The sequence below is a fragment of the Neopsephotus bourkii genome, unplaced genomic scaffold, assembly GCF_033783945.1.
Source record: "Neopsephotus bourkii isolate Nb327-2 ecotype Australia unplaced genomic scaffold, CSIRO-AGI_Nbou_v1 NB_1863, whole genome shotgun sequence".
Lineage (NCBI taxonomy): Eukaryota > Metazoa > Chordata > Aves > Psittaciformes > Psittacidae > Neopsephotus > Neopsephotus bourkii.
The window spans coordinates 1203585-1215639 of record NW_026902336.1 but is presented as its reverse complement, the minus strand read 5'-3'; the positions used below and the strand labels follow the sequence as shown (position 1 = coordinate 1215639).

The 12055-nt window shown below is 37.1% G+C and overlaps 1 protein-coding gene across 2 annotated transcripts in view; it reads left to right on the top strand.

Moving 5' to 3' along the window:
• LOC133207293 (sodium-dependent noradrenaline transporter) overlaps nt 1-12055 on the top strand; it is a 71082-nt gene that overhangs the window by 40712 nt on the left and 18315 nt on the right. For both annotated transcript variants that reach the window (XM_061344060.1, XM_061344061.1), the window contains 5 exons: nt 3118-3256; nt 4065-4199; nt 8497-8600; nt 10010-10134; nt 10879-10991. In XM_061344060.1, the coding sequence (XP_061200044.1) occupies nt 3118-3256; nt 4065-4199; nt 8497-8600; nt 10010-10134; nt 10879-10991 (616 nt within the window). The remainder of the gene's footprint in view (nt 1-3117; nt 3257-4064; nt 4200-8496; nt 8601-10009; nt 10135-10878; nt 10992-12055) is intronic.

Genomic DNA, 12055 nt, shown 5'->3' with positions numbered 1-12055 from the left:
TTTCTTTTTCTTTTTTTTTTTTTTTTGCTGTGAAATAAGAATATCTGTGGCATAATTGAGCTAACTGGATTTTTTATAGCATCACTGATGTATGCAAACTTGGATGAAGATGATGAATGCAAAGTTCTTTTCAAATCTGCCCTTCTAAAAAAAATGCCTGTTTTTCAAAGAATAAAGCCAAGTCCTTCAAACCAAGAAGGTTTAGTCTATCTAACCCTTTAGTAACTGCTTCTCTCCTCCATCTATTCACACGTGAGCACATCTTCAGCTGAATTGCAGTCTACCACTAGATCTTTTATAGTTTACAATGCTGCTGGAACAGAAATGTAGTTTCTAGTAGGTAAACATTCATGAACTACTTCCCGGCAACCCTCTAAAGGGGCATCTGTTGGAAAGCTTCTATGACTATCTACAGAGGTCACAAAGAAAAACAAAAAAGAAAAGGAAGTAAAACCTGCCAGAATCACAGCTCAGAATCAGCAGCTGTCTATGAAGTTTTCCTTGTGTAGTTGCCTAGTTACACAGCTGTCTTGACTGGTTACTGTTTTTCTCTTCCTGCTTCCCTTACCCTGATTAAGCGAACAGAACACTTGGAATGGAGATGCTCCTCAAAATCCTGGGAATCCCACATTTGAAATGGCAGTTCTGGCAAGCGTTCCAGACAGCAAGACATATTGCAAGCTGCTTCTTGGAAAGCAAACACACGAGGAAGTAGGCTTCTTTACAAGTCCAGAAAAAACATTTAGGCAAGAAGAAGAAAAAGTTAAATGGGCCCAAAGAATACAAGTTCAGATACAGTTCTTATGTGTAGACATCTAATATTATAATCCAAAGGACTTTCTTTACAACATCCAGCTCCAATACCAATAGCAGTGTAACTACAACAGCACAGATTGCCAAAACCCTCCCAAGATCTTTGAAAAATGTTCTGATCAGAAACTCATGAAGCTTTTCCTGACTATATTTATCACTGCCCAGCCTCGTAATCTAGAAGGGAGTCAGGCATCCCTGCGCAGGATTCACTTACGTCTGGGGATCCTCTGGCAAATTATACTTTATTAGCAGAAATTCAAATAGCTTTCATTCACACTCTAAGCAAAGGTTAGAGACCTACCTATTTATTTACATTTAATTAAAGATAATACGTTTTCAGATGAGATAAAGAAGTCTGTCTCTATGTGTTACTGCTTTCACAGGTAACAGCTATATTGTTAAGTTGGCATATTGTTTTATAGTAAGAGTTAAACTCACTTCATACTTTCCAAATAGGAATATTCTTGAGTACATGCCACAAACTCATGGTCACTACACTTTTAATGCCTTACTTATTGTTAGCCTTACAATGCAACACAAATGGATCAGCTGCTTAATTCAGGAGGATGCTTTCTACAAGTGTCTTTTATCCAACCTAGGATTAATCATAGAAGCAATTCAGAAAAATAGAATTTCTTATTACACATGAGAAACTACAGATGCAGAACTAATACAATTCTTAGCTGATCATATCTTGATGCTTTAGGGATCAAAAGAAAATTGTGTACAACTTTTTCATGTTACTAGATGGATTGTTCTAATGGGCCTTAATTTTCCCAGCATGTATCTATAGTTTAAGTAATACAGAGATATAATTCATTTTTCCCTATTTAAGTTGACAAAGGTTTGCCTTATCTTGGAACTTATTTAACTATCTCACTCAGCTCTGGCTTGATAAGACAAGTATTTAAGCTAATTCTGAAGCACCATCTATCTAGTAAGAGACTGTATCAGGACAGCCAATGGGTTTGGAATTAGTCTCCTCTAATTAGACTCTGCATGTCTGCAGTCATGCAGGACAAATCAATCACTTCTTCAGTTTCTCTAAAATGTAGTTATCTACCTAAAATATGTCAAGGACCTCCAGTGAAGAGGGTTTCTTTGATTTGATTTGTTTGCATTATCACGGTGATAAGAAAAGCCAATTGGGATCAACTTTCTATTCTACCCAAGCAGTGCATAACAAATAAAAGCTGATAGAGAAAAGGGAGAAGGCAAGGAAGGTTCTTTCCATTTTATCTGGATGAGCTTTGAAACACTGAGAAACTGAATCCCTGAGCCAGCATCCTGTAGATCCATATCAGAACCAGAAGTTAGTTCTGCAATTCACCTCTAGTGCAGGGCTCCAGCCACAGTGCCATTCCCCTGTGCAAGTACAGCTTTCAGTAAAACAAAGTATTTCTGCATTTTCTAGACTTGTGAAAGCAGCAAAAGGCACTTCAATAGCATAGATCTGAATTAAAACAAGACCCACTGTAACATCTCTCCCATTTTCCTGTGCTGGTTGCATACGCTGTGTTTTGACAACTCTAATTGTAGATGTCACCAGTTATGAGGACAAACACTTCTTCACATTTAAACCATTTCACTGTGTAAATGTCTCAAAAGAATTAGACTGTCCTGGTGGGCAACAAAATTTCCTCTGCTCTCACTCTACTGCCTCAGTGAACTATAGTGAACTATAACTCAGTGAACCACAGAGCACTATATCCAGTTTAAATTTACAATCACTTGCTTTTCCTACCCACCCACTTTTGGAGCCTCACAATAGCCTATTTCAAATAAAAATCAAAAGTAAATTTGGAACTGTTCAAGTTGCAGGTATCCAGCTGTTTGCTTACCTGGAATCACAAAATAATTTAGGTTGGAAGAGGACTCTGAAAGTCACCTAATACAACTCCTTACACAAATTCAAGGCTAACTTCAAAAGTAAATCAGTCTCAAAGGCTTTTGTGGGCCAAATTTTAAAATCTCCAGTGATGGAGATTCTGCATCTCTTCATTGTTCAAGCAAGAACCAGCAAATGACACCTCCAAAATCCCCAAACACTTCCAGACTTCCAGTGAAGGAGAGTGCTATCATTATGGCACTATGGTGCTAAACAAACATTATGTGGACAGTGAGACCATAAAGGCATTGTAGAAGAAGCACAGTACCTGGCTCCACAAAACAGATTCCACTAACTGCTAGCAATGTCAGTAGGGCAACTACAACTGCAGTGAAGCATCCATTTCTGCTGCCCATGAGATATGTAAAAGCCTTTTCTCCAAGTGACTTCTTTGTTTCTGTATATCTGGTATGTAGGCGAGGAGTTCTGCACCTGCACGAAAGCCGTGGAATCCATGACCTTGGCTTGCCTCGCTGGCAACTTTCCCTCTGCCTTTTGGTGGTGGTTATCATTCTTTTCTTTAGTCTGTGGAAAGGCGTGAAGACTTCAGGAAAGGTAGAGCTAATATTGTCCTTCTGTCTCAACCACCTTCTTTGTCTCATTTAAGAAGTCTCTTAATTTTAGAAAACAAGAGGCTAAATCACTGCTTCTGAGGGAACCTTGTGGACCAAACCATGTGAGAGATCTTCACATCTGTACAGTGGAAATACACAATCCTGATTCAGCCTTTATCTTATTTACAAGTTTTACTATATGATGATCCAGCTAGAAATTTTATCATCAGATTATTTTTGATTCAACACTAATGGTCTCATCCAGCAAATATTTTGAAAGACTTTTAAATTGTCTGAAACGTGCCTACTTTTCTTAGCCAAAAGTATTAATGTTTCAATGGTATAAGATGCTTTGGTTTTATTATATAATAATGACAAGAGAAAGTAATGAAAGTAATTTGAAATTAGTCTTTTACATCTCTCAGAAAACACCTTAACAGCAGTTCTAGGGTTGGATACATCTGAGAGCTTTTTGTACATTGTCATGAAGGTATCACCTAACAGCAGGCAATGAATGTACATATTGTAAATTCAAATAAATGAATATGCAGCTGAATAGCTAATCAGTAGTCTAATACACTGGTAGTGTGTAAGCACTCCAAGTCTTCTGTTTGTCTGAACTGTCCCCTACTAGTATCAGTAAACATATATACATAAAGACTCATAACAGCATTTTACCCCCAAGACATCCTATAAAGAGCTTCTCCATTGAACTGAATGGGTGAAACCAAGAAAATGCTACCTGTAATTTTCACTCCATAAATCTTCTGGAACAGGTGATTAACCTTTGGGGTCTCTGTTGTCTGCAGGTCGTTTGGATAACAGCCACTTTGCCTTATGTTGTATTATTTGTCTTGTTAATACATGGAATAACCCTGCCTGGTGCATACAATGGAATAAATGCGTACCTGCACATTGATTTCAGAAGATTAAAAGAAGCCACAGTAAGTGTACTCTTCTGCTCTCATTCCCTTACTACTATTAAACCTGTTGCCCTTGTTATTACAGAGGAAATTATTAGAGCTAATTTCTCAAATTATATATTCACAATTCTGCTTTTGCAGAAGAACTAGTCCACTGTCCTTAGAGGTCTAACTTTCTAACACTGTCCATAGCAAATTGTCTCAGCCTCAACTCAAACTGTTCTGATCACAACAAACCTGTACAAAGGCAGTTTCAGGTGTGATAGTCCATTAAAAAGTCCATGCTTTGGCTGAGATGCTGTAAACTGCAGTATCCTTTATACATGCAAATTGAGGCATGCAAAAGTCAGTTCTCAAAAGGCTAAGGATTCTGTCAATAAAAAAAAATTTCACTTTTTGAATCATGAGTTTAAATATTAACCTGGTAAACAAAAATCCTGTCCTATGAAAACCTTGCTAAACATGCTAAATCAGAACTAACTCACCTGATCAAATCATGGTCCTTCATACGAATGAGATTTTCCATAGTTTGGTGTTCCTATCTTACTATCAAAAGCAATATACATTTCACTGTATCATTTAACAACACTGCAAGACATTCTCATTAAATACATACAAACCAACTCAATTTGAGGAGTACCTTGGAACTAAGAATTATTTCATCCATTGTAAAGCCAGATCTAAGAGTATAGTCACTAACTTATGAAGTTAGCAGCATTTCAGACCTACAAAGAGAACAATGATTCGGTGACTAGAGTGATCTTACCACTATGCTGTTCCAAAAATACCATAAATAATTTCTAAGACAGTGGTCTCTCTGTGAATGGGTCATGAGGCCATTCAAACGGTTGCAAAAGTAAAAATCAAGGATGTAGTTCTACTGGAATGAAATGAACTATCCAGAAAATCTTCAGCTTTCAGAGATGTCTGTAATCTGTACATAGTGGCATTGTACATTACCTATGCATCTTATCTTGATTTTTCATGAATATTTAAAAACACCCTGAGAGTTAGAATACAGACCTATTTTATATACTCTTAGCAAACCAATCCTTCCTTGGCTTTGTAATACTGAATTTGGAAACCGGCATTTCTTCCACAACAGAAGTTACCACTAGAACCCAGACCCTATCTCACTCTATTTTGAAACAGTAAAACTGAACTTCAGGTATAGGTCTTTCATTCACCTTTGCCTCCAAGGCAGTAGCCACCTCAGTAGTTCACATTCATGCATGCACATAAATACGAACATGCAAGGATGAACAAAGTAGGTGCTTAAAGTTTTCTTAAGTATTTTAAGTGCTGTTTGAAAAGAACATCACAAGTTCAACAAATGTCAATGGAGCTGTGCCAACTGGCATCAGCTCAGAATCCAGACCTTCATAATCATTGCTGCCTTCTGCTTTTGGAAGGATATTCTGTGCACTGCTCCTCCTTGGCTTAATATTTCTGCAGCTGCTATTTGGATGACCCTAAATTTATTTGTTTCTAAGACTAATTTTTTGCAGACAACAACAACAACAAAAGGTTGCTCAGGAATAATAAAAGACTAAAGATCAGTTATAAAGAGAAGTTTCAGAAAATGCTTTGTCACATCAGCCTTTCTGCTGCTCAGAGACTGAGATACCTGCTGATGCAATACACTTGTGTGTTTAATCCTCAGGCTCCAAAGAACAGGCTTCTGCTTTAGCTCTATGTCTGTGAGTTCCTGAATTTTTCTGATTTACGCTTTTTTTTCTCCCAAATGAAAAATCAAACAAAGAAACATTGTAAGTCACAAAAAGTAATGACTTCTGACAATGCTCCTCTGAAAGACCTTAGAGCATCCTGATCCATGTCAAGCTCTGCTTCATTTTATAGAGCCACATGCCACACAGCACTGAGCAAACCCTGAGACACGTGAAATTTTAGGAATACTGAATCCCAAAGACTGACACAAAGAATGTGTCTACAAAAAGGAAAGAAAGATACTCATATCTCTTAACTAGACCAATACTTAGCTATGTTCTTTTCTGACTGTCCAGGAGCTACAAAGCCACAATGCTCATCTCCGCCACACAGATGGATACATTAAACACCTGTGTAAAACAGCAGCTACACTTCTGTTCTCCTAAAGAAATCAGTGTTACAGAATTAAATCATATGTGAGGAAGAGACACTCAGTCTTTTATACACCTTAACAAGTTTCCTGAAGAAACACGCAATGTTTCATTTTCACACAGCACAGCAATTCTTTAAATCCACATACAAAAGACAGAATATGCACAAAAGTTACAATGGCGTAAACAACTAAACTATGAAGAAAGCTCAAAAGATGATGACTGCCTCACGTAAAATGTTTGTATTTTTTTCAGTTTGAATGCATACAAGACCAATATCCTACTATAAAATATATTAGACTATGCATCAACCAGAAGCCATTCAGCTGAAGTGAACAGATAACAAGAGCACAAACTGCAGAAGAACAAGCCCCACTGCCTGTTTCACAATCCTGCTTTTTTATAGCAAAGGGAATATTTTGCATTTTATCTTAGTTCTAAAGGAATTAATGGCTTCTGCTAACTTTTCCCTTCACCTTGATCTACTCTGTTTCCTAATCAGTTACTATGAGCCAAGAGTCTTACTCGACAGATACTTAAGCATACACATAACTCTTTTGGTAGGCAGCAAGCGCTAACCTCTTATTTGAATCATTAGGAATTAAGCATGTGCTGAACGATACTTTAATATTAAGAAAGCAAAAATGAGTACAGTGCCACTGCCAAGACACAAAGAGCTACAGAGCCACTAAAAACAAGTGGCTGGTGGCAGTTATAGTGTAAACAAAAACTATTTTAAGAAAATTCAGGAAACTTGTTAACAACACAACTTATAAGAAGCTTTAAAAACCAAGAAAAATTATAGGAGGCTTTGCATCACCCTGTACTGCACTCTTACCCACCTAAGCACTTCTTGGAGAGTCGTTGATACCAGCCTTTGTGTGGAGGTAGAACATGAAGGTGTAACTGGCTACACAAAAGGAATGATCAAGGAATTAATTTTACAGGATCATTTTGCTATTTAGTAAAAGAAATTCATGGTACCTAAAAGCCCTGTATGAACTGCAGTTTGAGAGGAACCATATCCACCTATCCACTGGTTTCCAATAAACATGCAGATTGTTCTTCATGTTTTGTTTTAAGTAATTAACTTAAAACTCATAAAACTAAGTTTCTCTACAAATCCAGAGCTCAGTAAATGGTTACAGTCTTCAACACGCAGTAGTGGAAAGCATCTATCACCTATGCTGAGAAAAAAAATTGATCACTAATGTGACTTCATATATCATGGGATAAGGAAATCTCTCTCCACTGGGCCAAATGCGAGGACTTGGCTTAAAGTCCCAATGTAGATGGAGCTCATAAGCAGCTTAGATCTGTTAAAATGCCGCTGTTAAATAGATACATTAGATCTGATTTGATAGAGCTGGGTGGAGATAAATCCAGCACTTTCTGCAGTCTTGAATTCCAGACCCTTGTTGAAGATGCTTGTTTAAATATCTCTTCATAACAAATTAATAAGTGTAATCCTAATTAACCAGGGTAAGCTATTTTCAGGCTTCTGATTCAGGACACCAGCAGCATGCATTGTTCCTGACTGCTGTCTGCACATGGATGCTGAGCTGGATGGTCACTTTAGAAAATGTTATAGCAGTAATAACAGGTTTTCTTTGGTGCAGAATCCTAAAAATTATCAATCTTCATCTAAACTGAAGTTTAAAGAATATCACAGGAATAACTCCTTTTCCACCTAAGCAGGAAAAGTGACAGATAACCTGTGTGGTTCTGTTCACAGCGCATCACTTGTGCTTCAGCTTCTGAAACAGGAAAGCATCATATAAAATGTACTAACAATCCCATGAAGAAAGCTCTCTCATGGGAAAGAAAATGTCCTGTGACTCCTGACCCGTTGTATATTTTTAGTTTTCTGATTGTCCAAATTATCTTGGAACAAGAGTTATTGGGAATTCATTTCTGCCACCCAGGAGAAAAGTCATGCAATCATTTCAGTACTCAGTAAAAGCTCAGAAATACAGATTCGACTAGTACCCCACACTGTGGTATCACTTGCCCACTGCTTCAGCCCTTACCATTTCAGGTTAAGCTGTTCTGGACCACGGCTGTGCTCCACGTGACATCTCATGAGACTGAGAAACACACTCCCATGACCTTGAATGCTGATCATTTTTCAAAAGCCATCTGTCTTCTACACTTCTTGCATTTTCCTGATGTATCTTTTGGACTGAACTGACATTGATAATGTTGGTGTCATTATGCAGGTATGGATTGATGCAGCTACTCAGATATTTTACTCCTTAGGAGCCGGATTTGGTGTTTTAATTGCGTTTGCCAGTTACAATAAGTTTGACAACAACTGTTACCGGTAAGACAGCCTGTTCTTTCACATGTTCTTTTACTGTTTCACAGCAATGCTATTTTACTTGAACTGCACCTAGAATAAGTACTGAGATATCTTTCTATCTTCAGTCATTTATTACTAATGGTTAGTCTTGTGCAGACATAGCAACCAACCCAAATCTTGAAACTGAAATTTTAGTAACAGGAACCTGCCAAGATATCTGCTGTACAGCAAAACAGAATGGGATTAGGTTTGGACTTTAGACAGCTGTGTAAACTGTGCTTGTGTTTGCCTTTCAAAAGTACCAGTAAGTGCAACAGTGAACACAGGATGAAGTCTTATTGGTTCAGGAACTAAAAGCAGAAGGATTCCAGTTTCCAGCAGTGTTTCTGTGCCCTGGGATTATTTCTGATATTTTATGTTGAGCTCTAATTTAACAACACACTTTAAATTAAATCAAGTCAGTTTGTAAGTATTTTGCTGAATCACCACCATGGAAATTCAGCCAGAACCGCTCTGCACCTTCTGAGAGCTTCCAACATTTAGAAGTCTTGTTAACATTCCATTTTGGAATGAAAACAAGCATAGCTTTAAATTTTCCCATGAAATATAAATTCAGAAAGTACATGTGTTATAAATACATTGTGAACTGGAGGATGGCAAAAAAAAAAAAAAAAAAAAAAGTTTAAATGAGAAGGTACCAGAAAATGCATAGATTGTAACTGCCTTAAGCAGACTGAAAGCCAAAATCATGGAACACTTCCACTGATTTCAGAGTTTTGTACTTACCTGAAAGCAGCTTTGGGTTGCCAGGTGATTATTTGCAGTAGGTACTATTACAAGGTTTGAGAACCCTTCAGTTAGAATGTTAACCACAGCAGTCTTCCAAAATAACAGTTACCATCATCTTCAAGTAATTTTGCATTAATCTTATAGCTGCTGTGTATTTTTCTTCTGTATTCTAATTTTGATTCAAAATGGAAAAAAATACACTTGACCCTGAGAAAATACCTCCACAAACTATATGCAAATTCATATTATGTAGTTCTTAGCTTAACATATTTGTTCAATATCGCGCCGTAAGCCTGGCCATCCGTGTAAGAAGAATCTGTACTTTCATTAAGTACTGTGGTTTAGTTCTAACCATAAAAAGCACACTTCAATTCAGTAGCATTTACAACTCATTGCTTTTTAATATCTTAATATTTGATAGAGCTTTGTTGGTTTGTGGGTTTAACAGAACTCTGGTTTAAATCCAGATAGTAAACAGAAGTTATTTCCTAGCATAGTGTGATGATACAAGCTTTAGGTCATCAAGAGAGTTTCACAATTAGCATTTTGATGAGAATCTTCCTATGAACCAATCCTCATCTATTCTTAAAGTCTTTTTTGTTGACTTTTTTTCACTGGGCTGTTCTTCTCTCCATCATTAGGGATGCTTTGCTGACTAGTACCATTAACTGTGTCACAAGCTTCATCTCAGGATTTGCAATTTTCTCCATATTGGGCTACATGGCTCATGAGCACAAAGTTAAAATTGAGGATGTAGCTACTGAAGGTAGGAAGTTAATTTTATACTTGTTCTACCCTTTTTTTGTCCAACAAATGTGTTTATATTTGTTTCAAACAGTGTGTAAAAATCTTATGCAAATTACTTGAATTAGCTTTTTGGAACTAAAGCTCTGTGTGTAAATGCCTTGCTGAAAAGTGAACTCTAAGTGCTATTGATTCATCTTGCCTCCTCTGAAATGAAGTTCACAAACATGTTGCTCCTCACAAGTTTAGCCTGTGCAACAAAGAGACATTTACCCCTGCATAGTGTCTTGTGAAAACATTGCTGCTCAGTACCGCAGGTTACTGGTTTGGGTGGTTCTCATAAGTTTAGCTGGTAGAGTCCTTTCACGGGTAACAGATTGCTCATGATTTCAGTTCCTGTATCTCTCATCACATCCAAGTTCTCTGGCCAGATGGTAGGGTCCACACCCACATGGCTCTTTCTCTACTACAGTTGAAAAATATCCAGCAAGGATGTAAACCCAATAGAAAGATTAATAGAAGTTAAAAAGAATGGGATAGAGATTTTTCTTCTTAGTATGAAACTGTCATGAGTACATTATTAAAGTATTTGAATATATTATTGGTATAGCACAAATTTTCTTTTAACAGCTACTTAGAGTGTGATGCGAACTGATGTAAAAGTCTATTTAATCGTATTTTTTTTAAATGAATACTTTTGTGAGGGTAAGCAACATCATCTGGTTTTTGGTGTTTTATTTTAAAAAACTTTTCTTTCCTATTTCAGGAGCTGGTTTAGTTTTCATCCTGTATCCAGAGGCAATTTCAACTCTTTCAGGATCTACATTTTGGGCTGTGGTATTCTTCATCATGCTCCTTACTCTTGGTATAGACAGTTCTGTGAGTATTTTTTCTTTCAAGTCTTGACGTCTTTCATTTGCTGTTATATTCTGTAACTGGAGAGGTATCAACCTTAAACAGGGGCTTTATTACATTTCAAATAAACATTCTGTATGTTCCCTGAATCTGTTTTCACAGTCACAGCCAACATACCAATAATATTAATCCTGACAGTATATTTTAAACGCTCACAATATTTAAAAGTTTTAGGAAAAGATCAAGTCTCTTACAAGCCAGTAAATAATTACTTAATGCTGTTTTTTTATGACCTTACAAGAGGAGCTGTTCACCAAGAATTATTACTATTTTAAAGTATGACCCAACATCACTGTTTTGCTCTTGCCAAAGACACATCAAGACATCCTGTTATATTCCACTCAAAGGCTGATTAATTGGGGGGGGGGGGGGCAAAAAAACAAGGTCTTTAAGAAATAGTGACCCGGGTTTCTTACTCTTCTAAAGTATAGAAGTGGCTTTGGTATTTCTGAATGTACACAGCTAATCTAGAAATTTCTTGCTGGAAGTGGCAAAACACAGCATTTCCATTGCTTACAACTGCAGAAAACTTCCTTAATTTTCAAGGACAAGAGAGGGAGAGAATGAACTGACACAGAGGAGAGCAAAACTGAGTAAAATAAGGTTGCAGAAGGAAACTTTGGTAATCAGTGGCAAATAGAATGAGATCTTGTGGAGTGAGTCCTGAGCTGTAAAGGTCAGATTTGGGTCTAAATGTTTCTGACATGTTTGGATTTTTGGATTCCAGTTCACATTCAGTAAAGTTTGTCTTTATACACAAAGATCTGAATCCTTATTCAAAAGTCTGGGGCATGATTATGTCTGGCTTTGTAGCTTGGCCACTTTCCAACTGTAAGCAAACATGAAGGATGGAAAGGAAGGGTTTAGCACACTGAAAAAACATGAATGACCAGTAGAAGAGGGCAGAATTAAGAAGAAATCAGATGCTCAGAAGTGTTTAGATCCAAACCAGTTATCTTTGCAACAGCAGTAAATTTAAGGCAACAACGAAATATTTGAGTAAAAAATGCACAAGCCTTTAGAACACA